The following is a 25679-nucleotide window of genomic DNA, read 5'->3' as shown; positions in this document are numbered from 1 at the left end:
ACTTTAAGGAAGAAAATTGCGTTTATATAATCCAGGAAATGAATTTAATCCTCTGTTTCGTGTTTTTTTTTTTTTTATTAAACAGCGTACTCATTTGAAAAAGAAGAAACCACTAGACATTGTTGGTTGGGTAGTCTGGGAAATGTTGACACAAAACACATTTATATTGTCGACATACTTTTCCGAGCTTTTTGATCCGAAAACTGATAAATCTTCTGCCGTAGAATTAGGTCAACTCTTTAAATAATATGGTTTTTTCAAACGTAATGAAACATTAATATTTGGAACACTTTAACTGTTGACGTTCCCTTACCACCTTTGTCCTGTGGAATATGTTTTTTTCCAAACGTAATGAAACATTAATATTTGGAACACTTTACCTGTTGACGTTCCCTTACCACCTTTGTCCTGTGGAATATGTTTTTTCCCAAACGTAATGAAACATTAATATTTGGAACACTTCACCTGTTGACGTTCCCTTACCACCTTTGTCCTGTGGAAGGCTCTTAAACGGATAGGGTATGCCATTGTAGTAAAGTAGGATCAGACTTTACAAAACCTACTCGAGCATACGTATGTCCGGATACCCCATTCAACTTTGGTATCATTTGAAAAGTTATTGCTTGATGATACACATATGTAAAATAATAACCGGTAGTTCATCATATATAAAATTATTACACCTTGTATTTTGTTCTTTATTCTAACCGAAATCTTGAACACATGCATTTTATTAGGTTATTAGGTGCAACAACATGTTTAAAATGTTCCCTCAAAAGATTTAAATGTTATCTCACCTAATAATTTCAGTATATCTACGATTTGAGAACTGGTGAAACTTTTACGAAGTCTTAACTTTCCAAATAATTTTTAGTGTTACAATGAACGGACACGTATGTTATATAGGTGCACTGTGCACAAAGGCAATCGATTGGCACTAATGTAATAATGGTTCCCTGCAAAATCAATGAATGGAAACCAATGTAAAAATAGTTCCCTTCTGATGAAATAAATGGCCATGTATTTAATTAAGGGTCCCGCAGGGGCGATATATTAACACGCATGTAATAATGGTTCTCTACAGACGCAACAGTTGGAAACTTTTGTTATAATCGTTACCTGCAGAGGTTATGAAGGTACATGTATTTAAAAATGATTCCTTGCATTTGACTGGCACCTGTAAAATTAGGTTCACTGCAGAGACAATGGAGGGACACACGAATGTAATAATAGTTCACGTCAGCAGCAATTGATGGGCACATATGTAATAAATAATAAAACTTCACTGCAAAGGAGATGATGCACATGTATGTTGTACTGATTCTTTGCATAAGCAGTGGATGACAATATATAGGTCGTTATATTTGTAGTTTGCTGGTTTGTTTGTTGAGTTTATGGTAGTCTGCCAGCGACCATTGGCTGCATTTCGGCTTGTCCCCGTCCTGTCTGACTTGATGAAGATAAACCTCTATTTCCAATAACATCTAGATAGTATCAGAGTTGAACAAAATAACACACACAATCAGAGTGAGATAAAAGGAGATACTGCTGCGATACACAAGCTAAAATATGAATATATATTATTAAATGTAATGAATTGCGTAAACATAAGTAATGACTAGCAGTTGGGCTGGTTCAAGTACGCGAGTTGTCCTTTTCACTCCACACACTTTTACCAGCTGAACTGTGTTCATACCCCGATAATAACAATAATCACGCAAGTCATTCCTTTATTACTAAGAGACACTAGTCGACGGACATCAGATATAAATCTTGTCGCCTCGTATTGGATCGTTCCAAGGTTTTCTTTCAAAACAATGACCACGTATTTATGAAGGGTTTTGTGAAGATGGCAGATATTATTTAGTATGATATATGATCAAGGACATACTCGAAATAACGTATTATGCAAATACACTGCCAGGTCGTTTGTTTGACGGATTTAACGTTAGCATGAAGCAAAATGAGGCGCCTCTAATATCTCAATACATGTTTAATGTTCATTTTTATTTGAACTCCTTCAGTTTTTTTTATTCCTGACGTAAAATAAGAGTTTATTGGTTTAAAAAACGGATTGAACGACACTAAAACTATTCGACAGTATAAATTCTAACTCAAAAAACAACTGAATCTGTTTTATAAAGAAAGCGCTCATTTTTTTTTATCTTAAATTGCGACTGATGAAGAGCTACGGGAATCATTTATCCTTTCCACGGGGCATACTGGCTATATTATAGACATTAGTGCTTAATGATGTTTCTGCGATACTAATTGTCTAATTAAAAAAAGATAAACGCTATAGTATAAAGCCAAAGCTATACTATTGATACCATGATATATCCTCGAAAGTACGATAACAAGGAGTTTTAAAGACACTTAATGAGCTATGGTCAACTGAGAACAAATATAATGCCCTTTGAATAAAAGATCCAATTTCCTTACGGAAAACTTATTTTCAAGATAATTGGTACACCGTTTGTTGTACGACTGTTAAGTCCACCGGAACTATATTAGGAAAGCTTATTTTCAAGATAATTGGTACACCGTTTGTTGTACGACTGTTAAGTCCACCGGAACTATATTATCTCATTTAAGGTAAAATAATATAAACTAAGCTATAATCTTAATTGTCCCCTGAGGCAATTCTGAGCCCCAATGGCATTGCGGTCAATTACATGTAGACGTCATATATTCCGGAATACATCAACGAACCGTATTGTACTAATTAAGTAAAACGTGATCTACAATCGAGTTTATCGGTCAGTGGCTTATCGATATAGAATTTACATTAAACTTAGAAAGGCAAATTCGATTGGTCTTCAATTTCGCCACAACGGTATTTTATATCGTAATTGCGTTAACGGCATAATACTATTTAAATTGGAAATTTTCTATTGGTCATATTTATGAACATATTGTTTTACGATTTAGCTAACCTTTTAAAGTTTGAACTATATTGTCGGTAAAAAGCCTGTGTAATACCGCTAAAATGTACTAAATTTAAAACAAGCCGAACGAGTTTCGTCTTTTGATCCAGCAGTGCATCCACAGTTCAGTCAATTATGATCTGTTTCTGACTAGCGTATATATCACTCAGAAACATCATGAAATAAATAGTGAAATTCTCATTATATGAGATTTTGTTTCCATTTTCGGGAAAAAAGAGTCTGTCCCCTAGGGAAGTAGACAGATATCATCTACGTCAATAGTCCCTGTTCGCCAAGGCCGTAATACTATAATTCAATGCAATACGAATGCTTATAAGCAACACAGTGATAAGTAATTGAAGATTAAAGATGAAGTGATAATTTAAATAAAGCAGATTCTGTTTGGGATCGTGCTAAAAGAAAAAATACAAAAACATACTTTAAAAAGGTCAAGTAATGAAACATGTATTGTCTTTTCGAGTGTATTGTTTAAGTCACTATAATTGAATGCTTTTTTTAACTTTTAATGATTTTGTAATACACTTATAAATAAATATTCAATTCAATTTTTTTGTATTGTTATTTTTTTGGCTCTAATTTTGGTTTTATCGATTAAAATTTTTCAAATTCGAAAACAGGTGTTGATGATAATATTTCCTTTCTTTGGGGTTGAAAAATCGTTTATTTCAAATTTGCAATAAATGAATTGGTCATAGAAGAAAGCTCGATGTAAAAACAACAACAATATTATTCATTTATCGTGATATTTAAAGACAAAATTCCTAGTCACTGTGGTAAACATAGGGGTCCTTACTTATAATTGGAAACAGAAAAAGAGGTTGAACGAGTATAACTACAAATACGTGACACACGGAAAGAAATGCTAGAGCTTCAATAGTCAATGGATTTTTTATAAGAACTATAAAGCACACCTGTCGTTCAGGCACGTAAGGTCTCAGCGCTGTCATTGAACCAGCATTGGACAGTTACTTACGCGAAGAATAGTTGGTAGATGTCGACATGCTATCTCACTTTGTAACATACTTGAATGTTCGGATTTAAATGATTCACATCATTTTTTACGGTTTGATACATATGTAGTATTTTATAAAGCGTTTTACCAGCGTGAGTCATTATGTTATGCGCAAATAATACTACAATAATTTGTAACAATGACACAATTGCTGCTAATTTTGAAGACAGCACAACTCAATTCGTTCCGCTGGAATTTCAAGCAACGACAAAGAACGTTATTCTAGCGGTCGTTTTGACAATTCTTGACGTTGTTACAATTTTCGGCAATCTTCTTGTTCTTCTTTCCTTTGTAATCGAGCGACGTCTGCTGCAGCCATTTAATCTCTATATTTTGAACCTTGCGGTGACGGACTTCTTCGTTGCCATAACGGCAATGACGTTTTATACGTTAGATACGCTGCTTGGATACTGGCCGTTCGGACGAATCATGTGCGGTGTGTGGATCTACTTTGACTTTGCGATGACATTTGCGTCTGTGTTTACGTTAGTCGCCATCTCCGTGGACCGATTCTGGTGTGTAACATGGGCTATTCATTATAGGACACACAACAACCGTTTTCGAACGGCTATGGTTCTTGTTTTCATTTGGTAAGTACCGAATACCGAATAAAAGGAATTAGCATATGCTTTCCTTTAAATTATTCAGCTTATAAAATATCCATTAATTGTAGTTTTTCATAAAAAAGGGAAATTTATATGTATTCATTTATTTAAGATTTGAACCGCTGTAGTCATAAGATAATTAATACGGCTTGGCGTCTTTCACTAGAGCGTAAAATTGTTGTTTTTGCATTATTTGCTTTGAGCAAAAAAACCCACCAAAATCGTTTTAGAAATATTAAATGGTAATATAAATGTTCGATAAATTTAGGAAATATATCACACCACTTGGTCAGACAGTCCCCGAAGGTGAATGTATCTCTGCGAATTCCTCGGTCCATATACACCTTTCTGGAGCTGAATGTCCTGTCCTTTTAATGTCATATGAAACTCTTTGGTATGTTTTACGTCTTAAATATAGCACAAACAATGAGAAGTATTTTGGATTATAACAATAGTAAGCACTATATTGACTGTAAGATTGTCAAACGCGATACTGAATATGCACAATTACATTAAGATTCAGCGTAACACAACGAATGCAAAACTATATGAATCATCTAACTGTGTACAAATTTAAATGCGGATATACTTTTCCAGTTAAACAAAAGCGATTATATTTGAGAAGCATGTAACCATTCTTAGATCATAAGATCTTATAACTGTTTAGGAAATAAAAAATAAAACAGTGAAAAAAAACAACAATACTCGAGATGAGCAATTTTGTGCAAGTTAGGGGTGAATAAAAGCGGCTTCCACTGCTTCTATCGCTTCGAAAAACGCTTGTTTACTTAATCATATGACGCGAAAAGCAATGCGTCGATTATTGTTACTATACAGGGCGAATGAATAAATATCAATGAAATTGCAAATAAGAATGACTTGTCGAAATTAATGTCAAGCGTGGCCATTTTTATAATTTGAAATAATGTTTAAATGCAAATCAACTTAAGAAACCGATCTGTTTTAAAAGACAAACGTTTGCTCGGGTTTTGAATATTAACCAGCAATGCGCATACCTTTTTGGTGATAAATTATAGGCACAATCAATTAGTCTAGTGATTAAACCTATGATAACAGATTCATGTGTAAAGATATTGCTCAAGAATTCACACACTATGATGTTATTTGACCGCAAAAATGTATGTAGGCTATTTGACAGTCCTAAGAGTACGTAAAACCTGTTCACGCGCAATGGAGCTTGAATGTTCACAAAAACAACGTTCTTTATATGTCTATAACGATAATTTGGCAAGTTGGAAACGATTTGATGCATCCATGTCAAAACATTGGCCGTGAGACTACGCCCAAGCAATACGAAATTTTACCAGTTTGTCCCGCCAAAAAAAAATGCAATTGAAATGAAAGGGAAATTGAATGGAAATGAAATAGTTTGTTGTCATTTTTTCAAAGAAACAGAATCATTCTAACTAGCACGATTTGTTGTTACTTAATTTGCATTGAACTATATAATCCGCGCAGAACGTTTGTCCTTAACAGTTGTCCATGGCTAACCTACCCCCCCCCCCCTTCCCTCCCTGTTTTTTTTTTGAAATTTAGTTAATCTGTGGATACATTTAAGTAGAGGCGGTTAGATTTTATTAGTCATTGGATGTACATTGTTTCTAGCAATTATTGGCCAGGCAGCGAATATCATTTTGTTGATGAATGTTATATATAGAAGACAATTTTCTGTTTCAAGTATTTACTCTTGGAGTTCTTAAATTGGAATTTAGTGCGATCTTATACGGAAGAAAAGTCTTTTTCATGTTACATATGCCTTTAATGGATATAAAATGACAGTAGATTGTTGTTTTTTTTTTGAAAAACTCGCCAAAATGTACTCGAACGTAACGTTATTTTAAAAATGAAGTCGTTGAAAGTGTGTCCATGCCCTTAGCGTGGTGACTTTGATTTTGAAGTGAGAGTGGGCTAAAAAAAAAATATATTTTTTTTTTATATTTTTACTGTTTCAAACAGTTTTATTTCATTTTTTAACTAATAAATCTATGTAACCCGCAGGAATTTATAAAATCAATACCGAAAATATGATAGATGGTAGTATTGTGTTTGACCTAATGTGATTATCGCTCCTTGTGTCACTTAAAAAACAACGGTTGATTTTTAACTGCCCATTGACTGTGTTTTATAACGCACCTTTTTGTTTTTATGTGTACGCATCCTGTTTTATCTGTGTAAATAAACTGTAGTCTTGAACAATTGCAGGTTTTCTGTGATTGCAATCTGGACACCACCCTTTATTGGCGACCGACTGCAACATAACGAGGACCATTTCTGTATTTGGGAGCCGTCGGACAACCTTGAATTTGTCATATTTGTGGCGATAGTTGGCCACTACATTCCTTGCCTCATGATGGTGTTTTCCTATGTCAAGGTATTTTTGGTAATGCGACGTCAAGCTACTATTTTTGCCGCAAATTCACAGGCACGAACGCAAACCGCTGTATCGACCGTTAAACTAACTGTAAATTCTGCAGAGCACAGCGAGAGAATCGGAGAACCCAGTGGCAATTCCGCAATCTTAAACGAAGAAGGAAATCGAGATCACCTTCGAGTGGAAGAAATATCGCAGGGCCCATATAGGTCTACGGAGACGACACAAACAGGCAGTCATGATCAGTTCCAGGCTACTTCGCAGTTTGGTGGCAGTGCGTATGGTAATGAAAGATTACCTCCGCGAAAAACTGGTCGTCGAAAACGCCAAAAGGAAAGAAGTAACAGTCGTGAGCGAAGAATATTCATAACACTAACATACGTTTTAAGCAGTTATTTGATATGTTGGTTTCCATTTTACATTGCATTCGATATGTACGCATGGGCACCAGACCTAGTTCCGGCAGAGATGTACACATTTTTCTTCTGGGTGACGTACGTCAACTCTACGCTTAATCCTTTTATTTACGCCTATACAAGTAAGGAGTTTCGTGATGCGTTCATAAAAGTCTTTAAGACATTGTATAAATGTAAAATTTAGTTAGAATAACTACTTGTAGAAAGCAGATGTGGTTCCATGATTTGTTCTTAGAGTGGGTGCAACTAGAGAGTCAAGCGCCTTCTTTGTCAGGAACCGAAATATACATGCTTTAAATCTGTTTTTATATCCATATCGAAGGAACAAAAATACATTGCACAGTTTTAGCTTAACCCAAATGCATGTGTGATCTGTTTGTATTTGTATATGTGGTATTTAGCGTTTGTGTCTCTATATCATTGTAAATTGGACCCTTATTTTGTGTCTTTAAACACAGTGAATTAGAATAATAAATTTTTCAGAATGTGTATATCGGACAAATTATTTCTTCGAGACAACGAATATTCGAGACAAACGAATTACAAAAAACAACAACTTTGAGTTTGATTTATGTCCGACATCCGACTTCTGCAATTGAACGATCTTGTTACCGTTGTGAAAACCGCAAACGTATTATTGAAAAATAAAGTGAAAAAAAGAAGAATTATTTGTGTAAAATTAATTTAATTCACGTTTATGTATTACACAAAACAGATATAAAACACAATAACATACAAATTTACATTGTAAGAAAACCGTAAAACACATCTTAAAATAGTACACTCGTTTATGAAGTTTTGTTTTCTACATGCGGTATAGAGAAAATTCTTATATGTATAAACTTATTGCATATTAATCTTGCATTTAATTGTAGTGACAGATACGTAGACTGGTTTTGTTGCTGATTAGCCATATTGTAATTATATTTGTTGTTTTCCTCCAAATGTGCAAGTAAATGGTGAATCAAAATCGTGTGTTATTCATCAAAACAGCCCTCTTTCCCAGTTCCATCACCTTAAAAGTATTTGAAACCGAACGTTTGTTATAAGTCGTATGCTAGTAAAGTAAGTGACCCGAACAAATTTGGTGAGAAAATAAAGATTAACGAGCATGCAATTAGACAACAATCAAAACCATTCGGTCAGCAACCACCAACCGCTCAGTCACCGTTCATCATGTTTTAGACTTGTGACAAGACAGTAAATACAGCTGACCGCATCAGTCCACTATCATCATGCAATGGCAAATATGATTGGATTGGCATTCATTCATATTTCCTGTTATTTTACAGCAATAGCCAGCTGTAGAATAATGCGGATAAATTGTCGATTAGTTGTCAAGTTATCAAAATTTGCAAAAGCGATCCGCTAAGAGTTCAGTATTCTTATATCTTTAATGATAAACAAGTTTTGTTCCACACATATTAACTTGTCGTCAACCAATTACTTATCAAAACATCTGTAATATTCTGAACATAAGAGTACTTCTTAACCTCTTATGAGCGAAATGAAATGAAAAATGTTTTACTGAACTGGCTAATAAGGCATATCAAAAACTGTTATTTTTTACGTTTTCCCGAACGACCCTAATTAATTTGTTTATAAGCACTAGAAATGTTTTATTCCTCCTTTTGGTAAAGTTGGTTGGAAGTATATGGAGGTTCCTAGTCGACAACGTTGACCCTAACAAAATTTTAAGCGTATTTTAAGAGTGAAAATGACGCTTAGACAAAGCTTTATCTTAAACTGAAGATTCTGACACACCGAACCTGAAGCGGAAACAATTAACTCTTTGTTTTTGGCCTGACTGAAAAGGCTAAAACTATGTGTATCGAACATATTCTACAAGCATTCAACCTTAATGATGTCTTAAACTCTACACTAGCGGGGCTGGGGTGGGGTGGCGAGGGAGGGGGCGTGTTTGCCGCATAGTAAAACAAGGTTTTGATTTCAATGTAGGAGAAAAAAGCAATAACATACACCTTTTTGGAGTAGAAATTGATTATTCCACCCTCCCAAAACGTTCAAATAAATTACGGATGTCAGGGAGGGGCGCAGTTTTGTACAACAAGAAGAAGAAGAAGAACAACAACAACAACAACAACATCATCATCAACAACAAAAACAACATATACATATCTACACTTTTTTCGCAATAACAATGTACTTATCCGACACTTCAAAACTCGTGATTCTGTGCCTGGTTCCTATTGTTTGATAAGTGTCACATCTTTCCTTGAGGAAGTCTATAAATACAGAACCTGTTATTATTTTTTGTTCAGACGCACTTTTTACACAGTTATAATCTGTTTAAAAAAACACTAATAACAAAATTAACGTAAATTAAACTCGTATTTTTCAAAATTTTATTGCAAACATATAAGGGTGTTACTTTGGTAGGATTGTGTTTAAAGTGGTACTGTACTGACGGAAGGATCTTTGGTAGAAAACAATACTGTTACATTAAACTATATCCATATAACATTGAAAACGTTCAGATTGCAAAGACTAATTGATTTCATTTAAACCGAAAACGTTTCTGGTGCCAACACTTATTAAATACGTTTTAAAAAAAATCTCGTTTTGAAAGAACCTTTTACCAATAAGGATAGTAACAAAGGCAGTAATTATTGAACTCTTGACGCAAATATGCTGTAAAAACATAAAATATTTAAATATATTAAAGAAAAATACACATTATCCAATTTTAAATAACCAAACCTTTGACGACGCGTAAAGAAATAAACAAATGCACAGTAAACCGTTCTACGATTGTTCACAAGCTTTCGGATTTAAATAAGTAAACCGGTACTTCCAACAAAATGTTTTTATTGAATCTATTATGTACACTTATTTTACAACGACTGCGAAAATGTTGTATTAACATATACCAAGTTACTCTTGTAAGCACCGTGTTTTGCGAAATTTTTGAAGTTTTTGTTGTGAAAATCGGACAGAAGCCTTGGGTGGCTTCGTGACCTCAAACCAATCTCCTTTACGCCCCATCCGGGCATCGAACCCGGGACACATTGGTGATTAGCAGGTACGTTTACAAATGTGCTTACTGATGATTCTAAAATTATTTAATAATTCACAGATATATAAGCCTGCTTTGAGAACCATGGAATCGAAGAGGACGTTTCCGGCTGTTTTGATTCTTCTGATTAGTGAAATAACGGCTTATTTTTACATTCAAATTAAACTCGGTATCCTTCACAAGAATCGTCGTTTTCGACATTTATTCATCCTTTTTGGTATACTAAAGCAATTGAATTAAATTATTGTAACTCCTATTTAGGATTAAGAATGCATCTTTAAAGGCAACATGAAAAACAATGGAAACTACAGGGATACACACAATAGTAAAACAAACTAACCAAGCTCCTTTTTAAATGCAGTTTTTAAACCAGTGAGTATATACCACGTGATAAATTGCGTCATAAATGCTACGTCGAAAGGAAATATTTGCTTCGAATAAATAATTCAAACGAAGATAACTTCACTATTTATTCACCTTTTTAAATGAAACATAGCGCAGTCGGTGCCGCTTCTGGAGCCCCAACTTCGTTTTTTACCAGAGTTTAATTGAGCGTTTTGTTTCTTAAAACAAAGCTTTTCACAATACGGCTGTGTGAGGGAGCACTGTTAAAACATTATTATGGAAACAGATTTGTCGAAGTGTTTGATGAAACTAATCATCTTATCAAACTCCGGTAATAAAACGAAGGCGGGACTCTTTCAGCGGTAAAGACTGCCCTTTGTTTAATTTAAAATGGTGTTGAAAAAGAGAAGTGATCTTTGTCTTAAGTCTTTATTTTATAAATTAATTAATGTTCGTAAGAAATGCGGCAACTGCTTTCACAAAGTTAAATTTAGTACATGAGTTCACTGAGGATTAAAACTAGTTCTGAGTACATGAAATCACCCATGTAAAGCCTATCCTGCATGTTTAAGTAAAGAGGCTGACTAGTGTCCTTTCATATAGCCCACTTATAATAAAAAATAAACAAATAGCAAAGATCACTTCCTTGTAAAATACAAAAAATTGTTTCATTTAAGATAAAAAACTCTTGGTGTTACCTTCCTGTTTGTAACCGTATCGTACTTATGCGGAAAATTATATAAATTAGGTTTCTAAATGTAGCTTATTGAACAATAGAAGCTGATCATCTAACAGTTAGAACCGCAATAACCATCGTGCAGTGTTTCAATACATGAACACTTATCAAATTAAAAATAATATAGACTTTGCAGTCAGGGTGACTGATGTGATTCATGTCTAATCACTGGGATTGTCTTTTTTAAAGAGCGTACGACCAAGATCAAGAATTAAATTTGCCTTAAGTAAAATTAATTGAATTTTAAAAGGTAACCATATGTATCTTACCTGACCTACTAAGCAATTTGTTTCAAAATGAATCAAATAGCTACTAGCAAAAGTAGTTGTATAATCTGATCGTTGGTAAGAGTGTAACTCTATTTTTACGAACGGCCGTCTTAAAACTCTCGGAATATCAAATAAAAGCACTGTATTATAGTTCAATGAAACTTCGTACATATGTTAAAAACGCACCAGAGACGCAATCATGCATTTTTGTATTAAGTTAGAAAGCAAAAGTACTGACGAATTGATACCATTAACGCTACTTGTAGCCGTACAAGTTACATATATTTCTTTAGAGCTTAACATCATAAGCCTCGCTAAATACGCATTTATAGGGTTATAATCGCCTTACTTACTGACTGGGAATTTCAGTACGTTTTCAAAGGACACATTATTGAGGTTTTAGAAAATTCAGCTGGGAGCTTGTCAATACAAAGGATTTTTATTGAGATAAAATTGCCTTTCTAATTTCGTTTTCAGAAATCGAAATCTAAACTGTGATCATGTTTAGTTGTTTAAGACGTTGTTAATATTATTTTTCTGTGACCACGAGTGAAAGAAAATAAAATCTTACACTGAATTCAACTAGTATTCTTTTCATTTCATGCATATATCGTGTTTTTTTCTTCAATATATTTTTCCGCTAGAGTAAATTGCTGTGGCCTCTTTGCGAAGGGAAGTAACTGCGGCATACTCGCTATGTCAAAGTTACCTCCTCCTCGCGCGAGCAGTCCGTCTACTAAAAAAAAAGTTCCACACTTAATGGAAATGGTTGTTGGAATTGAAATTATTTTTAGATAAAACCCTACTTCCATCAACGAAACCTATCATTATTAACATTTATAGAGGCACAAAACAAGTATTTAAACAAAATCATTTCGGAAATAAAAAAATTGTATCGCGTAGAAATACAATTCAATGAAACTTGAGCATGTGACATTTTTAAACATTCAAAAACAATTTCAACAGATTTAAATAAACTTCGATGGACTTATTCAAGTGTGTATTCGTAAAAGCAACTGAAGTCTGTGTTAAGTGTTTTTCGTAGTGTGTATCTAGTCACTGTCGCTCTCAAACCCTGGATCTTACGGTATTTTTTCGGGGTGAATTCATGCTCAGTGCAGCCGAAGGATGTTTTGTTGTTGAGACAGCGAATTAGTTTCATATCTATTAAAGTTGTATGTCACGTTCCCGTGTGTTTACGAAGACCCCAGATGAAATGTCGAGGATGTGCCCGAAGATGCTTTTGAGAGGGATGCAGCGCAGACTTTGAAAGTTTTTAAAAAGAAAAATGAATTGTTGAACTGATGAATGTAAACTGGAAATTGGTCAAATTCAAAATGCTTGTGCATACATGTACGCGGTTAGAGTTTGTAGGACGAAATGATCTATCAACTCTATTACTAGCACATGTAGCCAAGTAAATATTCAACCGATACCTACCAAGCGGGTTAATTGTAACAGTATGTTCCATGAAATAGTTCATACATAAATTGGTAAGCTTGTTCTTTTTTTAATAGTTATAATGAATCGCAAAAATGTTTGTTTTATTCAAACTATTGCATAATTTGATTTTGACAATTCAATACGATTCGGTCAATGTGTACATTACTGCATTACAGACGATAACAAACATGTACTTGTGACATACAGGTATTTTTTAAAGTCAAGGGAAGCAAATCTTATAAACGATGAAAAAATTGTCCCGAGTTGTCTGTCCACAGAGGAATGAGCAAGGGTTTCACTCGAACCAGAGTGAAATGATCAAGTTATAAATCACTAATATTTTTCACTCTTTCACCGGTATGTAGTGGAGTAAGCCTTTTTTCTTTTTTTCTTATCTTCTTATTTATGTTGTGGCGTTTATATGGAGGACGCTTCTTATTGTACTTAGCTTGTACACTTAATGAGACGTTGCGAAATGTTGCCTGTACGTGTAGGAGTTCGTGTGGTCTGTTTTTTGGCGTTTGGAGTTGTTCTTGTAAAGGTTCTGTTAGAACATGTGGCATGAAATGAGCAAAACAAACAGAATAACACAAACAAAATCATACAAATATAGTTTAAACACATAAAAAATCGAATACTTATTATGCAGCCGTATGGTTTTTACGGTTACAATGTATTCAAATCAGTAGTATTTAACCTGAAACAATTTAGAGTTGTGAGATTTACATTGTTGTTTGTGTCACTTGACTTATTGGTGAGATGATCTTATATTTCAAAGAGTAATTTGAGGCAGATATTTTCTTAATACTAAATTGTATACATTATGTGATTATGTACGTGTTATTTATATTGGTGAAGTTTGGTGAAGTTTGCATTTGATCAAATGAGTTGTATTGGAAGTGTATTTTGTAGTTTGTCACGTATTTTTCGTGGTCCTTGTAAATATAAGTTCAAAATAGCAAGGTTGTTTTAGACACTAAATTTCTTTCACATTATGCATGCTTTTGCGATTCGTTCGATTTGCAGTTTAACCAAACCATTGAGGGTTGCGACCGGACATGAGTGCTTGAACATATGGTCCCTTAATTCAGTAAGTGTTGCTAGGAATATCTGGTTGATGTTAGGATTTTTTTATATTGTTTTACCCTTTTGTTAGTGCGCATATTCAAAGCACACACACTCTACATTAAGTATTGATTGCATAATAGATTGTTTAGGAAATGTATACATATATGTATATAATTTACACAATACAAGTTTCTAGATAATGAATCAATGTTTTAAAAAGATGTTCGGTTTTGTACTTTCTATAAATTTATTTGAATTAAGGCATTGGAATTGTGCATGTATTTTTTTACAAATGATTTAAAAGTGTTAACACGTATATTTTGGTTAATCCAATTTTCTGACAAAGAAATCCACGGACAATTAATAACAGTTGTATTGTGTAACATGAATGCTGGTCGGTATAATTTTAAACTTATTGTATCATCCCTGTTATTTACATCCTGATTAAAAAAAATAACAAACCCATAAAACCCTTGTATTGGTAAACAATGTTTTGGATTGAATACCAAAGTCGCCATATATCACTCAATTCGGATTACTTTTAAGTTATAAACAAATTTATAGTGATACAGGAGTATGTAAATCAGGTACGCATATACTTTATATGTAAGTAATAGCGTCTAGCCGAAATGGAGGCTACGTGGATAACTTGTGATCTACATTGCACGAATTTGTGTACGCTTGTACAAAGCCAGATCTCATTATTGGAATTTAATCATGGACGATATCACGAGGCAAAACGTTATGCAAATGTCTGTGAGATTATATGGTTTGAGGAGAGTTTTTATTCTACACACATTTTAACGAAAGTATTTACTTGTAATGGTAGACATACAATGTCAACTTAAGGGACAAACCAAGTACTAGTATAATCCTGCTTAGAGACACAAGGCAAGGACTCAAATCACACCGAACGAGAGAAACAAACGAAACCACATAAAGCCTCACACTTATCAGCATATCTTGATCAATAAATGATATAATTACCGCCTTTGGTAAGAGTTTACAAGTAGAGTACAAGTACTGTTTCGCAACTTCTCTAATGAAACCTGAATGTCTGCCTTGTTTAACCGAAAACACTGTATTACATATATGGGCAATTGTTTCAATATATCAAATACAATTGTGTTTAATCACGAGTATTGTTTAGGGCAAACACATAAAACTTGTTTTCAATGAGGAATATCGGTACCATACTTTACTGCCTGTTATCCGTATGTGTTTAAAATAACGCTAGTTTAACTCAACACTTTTGATATGATAAACTTTTTATAAGCGGTTATTGGTGTTATGGAAAAAATGACCAAACTTAATAAATACAATATAAATATTTTGGAATTCCCTGTGGCTATTTAGCCGATCATATGCGATTAAAGGTAGCTAAATACTCATAGAGGTCAAGCAACGGAATTTGGAACTTTGAAAAAAAGTTTAAAAGAATTTTAAAAACAATGCTGGCTTAATCTCCAGACTTTCGTGGATTTGGGAAAAAAGGGAAATGCATGCTAATATCTAGAATACATAGACATGTAAATATTTTATTTTTTTACATATAAGACATCTTAAACCATACTTGAACGGTGATTTTTTACATGAAAAATAGTTTTATTTTTTTGTAAGAAATGGTCAATAGGAAAAGACATTTTTTTTGTCTCCATTATTTTCATAATTTTAGCATGTTACTATACCACTGCTTGATTGTTATTTGATATTTTGTATCAATTGCCAGTTTGGTCTTAAGATATTAAAGGTGCTATGAAAATGAGATCATAATTTTGGATTTGCCAGACACTTCTCTTTTGATTAAGTGTAATACACATCTCGAAATAAGCATACAAACATCAGTTATATATATGCATATTGTATTTTTAAAAAAAATGTATAGCGTTCTTATTGTGTTTTATTTCAACGTTAGTATATTTTCGAAGAAAAATAATCTGAAAATGCACTTCTGAAAAAGGGGTCAAGTTACTCTAAATGCCCTCGTGAAACCTTCTGATAGATTTAAGTTATATATAAAAGCTGTATAACTCACATTCTAGTGTGTCTACGTTGGAACAATTACATTGACAGATTGTAAAAATACAAATAGATTCCATCAAATACTTATTTGCTGTTCGATAAAGATGTACAGAGTGCGTTTTTTTTACTTCTCTGCCACTTAAAACTTTAAAAGGAAAACAAACAAAAAATAACAAAAAAAAAAAAAACAAAGAGAGATAAATATTAAGTCACAGGTTATGGTCAAAGGCATTAAACATTTAGTTTATACAGAACAGAACAGAACAGAATGTTTATTTAACTTAAGCATATACAGCTTATGGTTATAAACACAGAATGAAAAAAAAATAGCATGCATGTAATAAATAAGTAATGCATATTGATATTTTGGTACCTATACCAACAATACATATGGTATACACAAAACTAACTCATTTAACAGCAATATAATGTGAGAATGTCTTTTAAGATATCATATATTTATGTCTCTTATCTTAAAAGCGTAAATACAAAAATCGCTAATTTTATTAACAGAGTTTTTTTATCACAATTTAGTAATGATATAAATTTAATCATACTAGGATTTCTAACATACTATCTAGGAATATAAGTCTGTCGGATGTCATTATACATTGGGCAAACAAAAACAAAATGAAACTCGTCTTCTATATCGTTTAAATGGCACAGCGTGCATTTTCTGTCTTGTCTAGGGATACTTTTATGTCTACCTAGTTCAATATAAAAAAATATGCGAGGACAATATGAGTTTAGCTAAAACATTTCTATATTTTATATGATCCAGTAATACCATGTAGTTAGACAATTGAAATGCATGTTTAACTTCCTTATATAAATGCAATGATGACTGTGTCACCATGGAAGCTCGCCAACTAATTATGTATACATCTCTTAATATATTTCTAAACATGGGGACAAATGAATTTACATTAACAGACTCAGGGAATAACCACACATCCGCATAACCCGCTGACAGAAGTATACTTCTTACTTTAGAGACCCAGTTTATTGTCTGTGGATTATCATCAAGATCCCTGTATTGATCCTTTAATATTGCCCTGAGGATACAATTATCTTTTTTATCTTTGTATAATTTAAGGAAACACTTAATACGCGAATATGTCTCTCAATATATAGCAGAAATCTGCCTAGCTCTCCATAGAGTGAAAATGAATTTGTGGAGCGCTTGACATTAAGCACCCACTTGCAAAATTTCCTGTGTACTCTTTCTATCACCTCTGGCTGAATATAACCCCACAATTCTGAATTATAGTTAAGAATTGACAAAACAAATGCATCAAACAAGTTGAACATTATATCAATAGGTACCTGGTTACGTTTGATCAAGGCCTTAAGTGAGTTTATAGACCTCAATGCCTTGCCAGCCAGTGTAATAGCCGCCTGCATGAAAGATCCACCATAGAAAAATATTACACCGAGATAGTTAAAGTGACACTGTTATTCAAAAATCAATACATACACATGTATAACAAACATAAATTTGGACTGATACACCTTAAACTACTTACCTAATAATGCAGTTATGGAAAATATTAATTACTTATAACAATATTGTAATCGTGGTTTTAATAGCAGAAAGCGCAGAAATATTAAATGATTGGTGAATGCTAAAAGATTTACTGTGGTTTACTGTAGTTTTTTTTGGCAGAAATACCATGTTTTACGCTCATTTCTTTCAAATTCAACTATGTATCCTTCATGAGAACCATTGCTCGACATTTATTCATCCATTTTGGAATATAAAAACAAAAGTTTTAATTGTTGTAAATCTTACATGGGAATAAGAGTCCATCTTTAAAGGACAGTTTCAACAGCTTGATCGTTGGACGGCTATATATCATTTTTAGCTAACCGACCACCTTTTCTAAACACCACAATTTTAGTCTTTTCCGCATTGACCGTCAGATTCCATTTACAACAATAAGTACATAAATTATTCAATGACTCCTAAAGGCCTTTTCTAGTTTCCGACACAATAGCTGCATCGTCTGCGAATGACAACAAATAAACCGAAATCTCATCAACTGTGAGACCTGCATTTACCTTGTTGTAACTAAAGCTCAATATCATTGAGAAAGAGAGAAAAACAAATCGGGGAGGTTATCTTCCCTTGAAATAAGCCAATATTACTGTCAAAGAAATCTGACAAAGAACCAAGATGTTTAATACACATTTTCACCTCACTATACATCGACCTCAGCAAAGACAAAAACGTCACATCAATACCAAGTTTGATAAGTTTAAACCAAAGGCGCCCTCTATCAATGCAGTCGTATGCCTTACGGAAGTCCACGAAACAACAATACAATTTCTTCTTCTTACTTAATTGCCTTTGTATAAGAGAGTTAAGTATAAACACCGGGTCAATCGTACTGTAGTTACTTTTAAAACCAAACTGAGGATCTGTCAAAATATCGTGCTCTTTTACCCACTTTTTAAGCCGGTTATTTAATATAACTGTAAATAGTTTAGCAAAACAGCTTATTAGTTTAACCCCTCTATAATTATTTGGGTCCGTTTGCTCTCCCTTTTTATATATTGGAATTATGGCTCATGTAGCCCAACTACTGGGAAAAGTTCGCATATCAACTATATGATTGAAGAATATCCCTAGGGGATTAATTATAACAGGTATACTTGACTTAAAATACTCATACAGAATATTATCGAGAGAACAAGCAAAGTGTGGGTCATTATTGGCATTATTGTCGAAATCCTCAACATACTTCCTACTTTCCTTATGAGGTTGGACATCTATATTTGACATCAAATTATCAAAATAGTCCTTAAACTCTCTATTTGATATATTGTCCCCGAAATTACTATTTGACTTATTCTTAAATATTTTCCATATTTAGGTGTCTTCTTTCGCATTTCATTCATCGTTTTACATCGCGCCTTATTAAAGTTATTCTTAGATGTTCTACACTGATACTTGTAATCTTTCTTTGCGCTTAACGCTGCTAATCTATCCCCATCAGTTAAAGAAATATTATACAGACAGACAGCGTTTTTATATACGCAGTATTTTCGCTTGCATTTACTGTCATACCAGTCATTCTTAATGGCCCGTGCCCTATCAAAATAAGGCGAAGAATTGGCCTTTTTCTCAAAAAATCTCTGACAGAAATGTTGTAAAAATATTTGTCAGTTTATCAACATTTCCTTCCTTAGAAATTTCATCATGCAAATCATGTTCTAATTTGTGTATATCTGCACTTATATCTGCTACAAAATTATCCTTAAATTTCGAGTCCCATTTATGATAAATTTTATTAGTTGAAAGCACATCGACATGTCTAGTATTTATTTTCAAAGATAGGGAAAGGGGTGATTAAATAATCAAGGTCAAGTAGATAATACACAATCAAGTACTTGAATGTCTTCTTCCTTGATTATTTCACACGTTTAGAGAACCTTATGTCTGAAAAATCATTTGTATATAAAAACGCCGGGTATGAAACTGTTTATTGTTGAATAGAAACCATCAGCGGTATATTGAGGAAGAAAAAAGTTCGACGACATGTCTTCAGTTACGGTGAAAACGTTAAGTAGTCATGTGTGGTTGTATTTATTCAGAATAAGTATGATAAAATTGCTCGATTATTAAAAATAAACTCGCATTTGTTTCACACGTTTATCTGGAAACTGTTGAGCAGGATATATAGCTAGACGTCTTCCTCGTGGAGTAATTATTGGTACAATTATTATTTCCAGAATATTATATAGCATGGTCAATAATAGTTTTCACTTTTGTAACACATGATCATAAAGTTCGATTATTGAGACAATATTTCACCTTTTTCTTGCTTAGAAAAGTCTCAGTGTGGTTTTCTAATATATTTATAGTAATTGAATGTATTGAATGTAGTTCTGATTTGCATGAAGACTCCCACTATAACTTTCATCATTTCTGCTTTTCAGAATGATGTACATAGCCACACGACCAGTAGTTTTATTTATAATAACAATTATATATTTTGTGAATGGGTGTTTAAATGCAACGGTACAAAAAGGTGCCTACACGCCAATTACAAAAGGACATGGCAATATGTTAAAATTTATATTGCCAGGAACCAATCATGATAAGAAGAACGTAAGACTACTAGAGGACGCCAACAATCAACCAGTTATAAATACGTCAGGAAAAGATGTTCGTAATACTTATGCTGAAAACGAAATCTGCAATTTAACGATTGATCCACGATTAGTCAACACATTTCGGCATGCAGTTGTCAGTTCCGGAAGCAACTTTGTTTTCTTAAATCTAACACCAGACCATGGATCTGGTGTTGTATTTAAACATCCCACGCTAATAATCAGCGACAACATTTGGATATGGACATTTTGGGGACGGAAAGGTGCTTTCGAGTTCCTCAAATGGCCTGCTGAATTTGGAATTTGGTCAATGACATTGCTGTACGAAAAGGTGATAAGAAAACCCGTGAATATACCTCTACAGCGAATATCCGGTAACTGCCTTAATATTACTGTCGGCAATCAAGAAGATGATAAGAAAATTGCGAATGCATTGAAGAGTTTGGTAGATGAAATGATGACAATTGATAAAGAAACATATGGACCCAGCTTCTTCTGTTACAAGATGCGACAGTACATAGAACCTTATGTTCTTTGTAAACACGTGGTATGCCCCATCGAAGCTGTACAACACAATTGTTGCGACTACTTCTACAATAACACTATTAATCCAAGAAGGGAGATGAAGTGTAGAGAGCAAACATTTGAATATGACAACATCTGGTGGGCTCTTCCTAGCATTGTATCGTTTACTCTTTTCATATATTGTCCTATTGTCATCATGTACACACTGTATAAATGTTCTTCACATAAAAAGAGTACCATTAAGTTATCTGAAATTCAAAGGACACTTGGCCAACGTGGAATTTCAAATGCGGACACAGAGAGCAGTCGATTTTCAAACGAGGACACATTCATATTTGAAGATACCAATCATGTTACCTTGGTCAACACTTTGTTTATGCCAATGAAAGAATGTCATGACGGAAATGACGGTGATCAAAGCAATTGTGTGAGTTGTTGTTCAGGGCGATTTGCAAGATTATTTTTTCCATTTCTTAGTTTCGTCATTATTGGACTTCAACTTTTACTGGATTACATATTTTTATATGATTTTGTCATTGACTCCGCCGATAGTGGGGTACTTCTTGGGTTTCGCTCCATGATAACAGGTTATTCAAAGAGCAAAGAGAACTTCTTGCCGTATATCGGTGGTCCTTACGTAGCTCTTGCCTGCTATTTGCTTATTACTGAGCTACTTGTTGTTATGCCTGCTTCACTGAACAACCTTCTATCTGAAGCTATATTGGTGAATCGAACATCAAGGTCCGAGTTTGAGTCATCCCCAATTTTACTCACAGTAAAAAGGATAGGCATTCTGGGTTCTAAAAATGTGTATGTTGCAAACGGGTATTACAAAATATACACTCTTTTTATTGCACAGTTTTTTATGCTCTTTAATATCAAGTATTGGAAGCACGCAATCGCAATTCAGATACTACGATGGGGAAAGATTAAAAGAAAGGTTGGATGTTTACCCTTCTTACCATTTTATTTGGCAATATGCTTTATAGAGCTGTTTCTTTCGCTGTTTATATACGGCTTTCCGATTATTTCATTCGGTATTATTATGGTCAAAGCATACTGTAGACCTTTTCGAAGAAGCGTTTATTCGGACTTAGTTGGGAAATATATTTGGACAGCAGTTCTTGTGGTTGCAGTGTTATTTTTTCTGTTTATGTTTGGAAATATTTTCCTCGACGCAACATTATTCATATCGCGTGTTGCTATATTCACTTTCACTGGATTAATTGTCTATCCCAAATCGTCTTACGGGTACATTATTTTTGTTATCACCGTTTTCTATTATATTTCGGAGAGTATAAATGATTTTTCGATGATTTATCGTCGACTACTGAGTGATATCGTGAGAATAGCAAGTTCATTGGAAAGGGGAAATATGTGTTTGCAAATGAGAGTGATTTATAAGTACAAAGGTAGAAGAGCAGTTCGGGAATCTTTGTTTGAACTTGTCGTAGAAACCATTTGCCCAAGGCGAAAGCTTTTCTTTCTTACATTCCTTAAAACAGTCGTGATCATTGGGATTCTGTGGGTTTGTTTAAATCTGCTGATTAAGACGGACAGTTTCAAGGAACTTCATGTAATTATGCATGTTGGGACGGCTTTATTAATTTGTGCAATTCCTCAAATATTCAAAAGAATATGCAAAGACAAGCAGCGACATAGCATTTCTGGGCCCTATGGAAAGGAGCTAACGCATACTGTAAAAACGTATTTGGGTTATTTTGTAGAGGAGGACAGTGATAGCTCAGAGTGTGACGCGTATTCTTTTAATAACGTTTAATTTGAAACCAACTCCTTTAAAACTCAGATTGAAGAGCAGACAGCGTAAAATAAGTATATGATACACTCGACCGTTATAGCGAACGTATATATTCAGGAATGATATATTATTGTTTCCGAGCTACAAATAGATTAAAATTTGGATAATTGGTGACCCCATATAATATATATAACATAATGGTACTATTTGATAGTTTTTTCGAGTTCAATTGAAGTAAAACACGCATATATATATATTACGAAATTATTTTTTTTACATATTTGGAACAAGTAATTATTTATGAGCTTAACCATACGAGTTTTATTTATATGCGCCTATTTTTTCTTACACAAAAACGCATTCAAATGAGCCAACCGTATAGCATTTTTCTGAACGTTCTCTGTTCTACAATGTCACGTTTACGGCGTTAGATGTTCGGATTCTTTTCTTTTAATCAGGCAGAAAAAAAACAAATTAAAATGTTGATCATTCATTCCATTACTATCGTAAAAGAATTGCACATTCAGTTTAAGTTTGATACATGTCAGTATGACGTCACTTGGGTTGCTAGGCAACTGTAGTTGTTCTTTTATACTAAAGTGTAGTATTCCAACAACATGCGCAGTTTAAGTGTTTAATTTTAAAATAAATCAAACAAGATTTACAAGCAATATTCTTTAATTTACATCAAAATATTGAGATCACTGGTGACTGTCAATATAATATAATAATACATTTGACACCAAAGTACAAGCATACATCTTAACATGAACGTTATATAATAATCATGTATGTGGTGTACCTACAATTATTTCGCAGTTAATTTTCTATCAATATTTTTCATGTAATGCGTGTCTTCAAAACATTGTTTAACGACTATGGATCATTCCACAACATTATATGAAGCAGTGTAAAAACCAAGAATATTTTTTATCATAAAACAGATGGAATAACTTAATTGATAAATATTCAAGTGTCTCAAGTAATCTGACCACTACATATTACATGAACGTCTTTTAAGATGCAAACCCCGCGCAAAACTGTTCCCGTTTCTCTTTCGGACACGTGTTTGCTAACACTCCGACGGAGATATTCCTTCCTGTTCAAGCTTAGACCAGCCGCTTGAACCGGTTCCGGCCTGGTGTCCACTAAAAACCTGAAGGAGCGGTCCTTAAGGAGGTTGATATGTGTTTCTTCGCCACCCCTTTTTTCCTTTACAATCACGATGCCTGGCAGACTGGCTGTGAACCTGAAATGTTGGTATTTCCTGAAAAAGAATTAACTTAATAATAATTGAATAATTTGGTCTGTTATTAGGTAAAACGGGTCTCCATCGAAAATGCAATTCCTGTTATATAATATGGATCTACGCAGAAAAATATTTTAATATATTAAAAATAACTGTACAATACAGTAAACCAAAATCTCAATATTAACGTAACACACAAATATTTACCGTATTCCTACAAATGACTTGAAATGCCTGGATAGGAACGATTTCCAATCTCTCCAGATCCACTGCGGGTAGCGCACCGATACGTTGGTCACATATGTATATATTTATATTTTGACCTTATGTATGATGTAATTCCAGTCATTCTTTTACATTTAAGTAATTAGCAATTAAGTACCTTGATGATAAGGGGTCATAATTAACATAAATGTTTGCTTTCAGAGAACAAGCTTATTTGTTGGTCTGATTCCTTAAGTAGTTCAAAGAGAAGAAAGAATATATGTATCATATTTTTATTATTTCACAATGGGCCGATTGTTAAGAACTTTGTTGAAGTAAACAATGTGATTAACGAGAGTGATGTTAACTTTTCAACGTTAACCACTTGATGATGTGCTATTACATTTAATGACACCCCCCCCCCCCCGATAAAACAGCTGTCTTTCATATTATAAGAAAACAGTGCTGATAACAAATGTATTCATTAAACTTCCAGACCAGTGAAGATGTTAAAAATAACAACGGTGACGTTAACAACGTTGTTAACTTAAACAATGATCTGAACAATCGGCCCATTGTGTTTATGACCTTTGATTGAAGCGTATGTACTATATATAATTTCCGCATTGTCTACCCATTATGTTTTGTAATTACTTCCTTACTGATTGAGATTTTAAAGTGATTGTGATGTTACGTATTTGATCATTGTAATTAAATCGAAGGCATCTTGCGATTGTTATTGAATGATGTTTGCTTAAATGTACACTTGATTTAAATATAACGGTGTTTAACTAATTGTTATGTTTTTTTTTTGTGAAATCCATCTTCTATAAAAATAATCGAATCAATTATTTCATTATATATTTTTTTATATTATACGAAACTCAAAGAACATAATTATATTGTTATTGCACTGACTAGTTACTATCAAATAATTGGAGCATAACTTGTGTTTCATTAACGTATTTCTTACATGAGTTTCAAATTAGAATAAAACAAGGACTACTGTTTGCTTATTCAATTGATGTGTTTAACAAAGTCTTTATATTTTCGGTGTATATTATACTCTTATACATTTTTCTCTTCCTCGTAAACATTTTCTTTTTTTATCAATTGTGTTCTATCGTATTTAACCCCATATTATAATTTACTAACCACATTTCCCTACGATGTTTATTTGATGTTATTGACAAGAATAAACGTAGACGAACAATTTTCCTCTCTTCTTCTAATGCACGGTTTTTTAAAATGAAGTTTCCCAAGCTTGGATTTTTTTTAAAGGAAATGCAATTAAAAAGTAGTTGATTTTTATATTTGTGTTATAAAATGGCACCCTGAAAAAAAGTCGATAGGCATTCTAATAAACAAACAAGAAAAAAACGAGATAATATTTATTACCAATAAGGTTGTAGCCCCACTTCCCCTTTGTTCAGAGTACTTCTTTATTTCTTTGCCTACCATGCCTTTCAAATATCATTTTACTAGTGAACGCGTCTGCGTAACAAATACTTCTAAAACGTCTGACTGCATATT

At 33.5% G+C, this 25679-nt stretch overlaps 2 protein-coding genes across 4 annotated transcripts; both read left to right on the top strand.

Annotated features, from left to right (window-relative positions):
- Positions 1–4062: 4062 nt before the first annotated feature.
- Positions 4063–7557, top strand: LOC128235599 (alpha-2B adrenergic receptor-like). The gene is made up of 2 exons (XM_052950408.1): positions 4063–4550; positions 6789–7557. Exons 1-2 carry the CDS (start codon positions 4063–4065, stop codon positions 7555–7557), a joined length of 1257 nt encoding a protein of 418 aa, XP_052806368.1.
- A 7200-nt stretch (positions 7558–14757) lies between these two features.
- On the top strand, positions 14758–25303 carry LOC128235084 (uncharacterized). Of its 3 annotated transcripts, none has more exons than XM_052949801.1 (2): positions 14758–14858; positions 20236–25303. In XM_052949801.1, exon 2 carries the CDS (start codon positions 20237–20239, stop codon positions 22712–22714), a length of 2478 nt encoding a protein of 825 aa, XP_052805761.1. In that variant the 5' UTR covers positions 14758–14858; position 20236; the 3' UTR covers positions 22715–25303. The 3 variants fall into 3 exon arrangements, with proteins under 3 accessions (XP_052805761.1, XP_052805762.1, XP_052805760.1); XM_052949802.1 differs by lacking the exon at positions 14758–14858 and adding an exon at positions 19824–20009 and having other exon boundaries at positions 20385–25303; XM_052949800.1 differs by lacking the exon at positions 14758–14858 and adding an exon at positions 19824–20009.
- Positions 25304–25679: the final 376 nt, after the last annotated feature.

The sequence above is a fragment of the Mya arenaria genome, chromosome 5 (genome assembly GCF_026914265.1).
Source record: "Mya arenaria isolate MELC-2E11 chromosome 5, ASM2691426v1".
Lineage (NCBI taxonomy): Eukaryota > Metazoa > Mollusca > Bivalvia > Myida > Myidae > Mya > Mya arenaria.
Note: the sequence above shows the minus strand (reverse complement) of the source record. Positions and strands in the feature narration are given on the sequence as shown.

Coding starts and splice junctions, on each gene's coding strand:
- LOC128235599 (XM_052950408.1), top strand. CDS start 4,063: ATGTTATGCGCAAATAATACTACAATAATTTGTAACAATGACACAATT. Junction 4,551..6,788: donor ATGGTTCTTGTTTTCATTTG/GTAAGTACCGAA, acceptor GAACAATTGCAG/GTTTTCTGTGATTGCAATCT.
- LOC128235084 (XM_052949801.1), top strand. CDS start 20,237: ATGATGTACATAGCCACACGACCAGTAGTTTTATTTATAATAACAATT.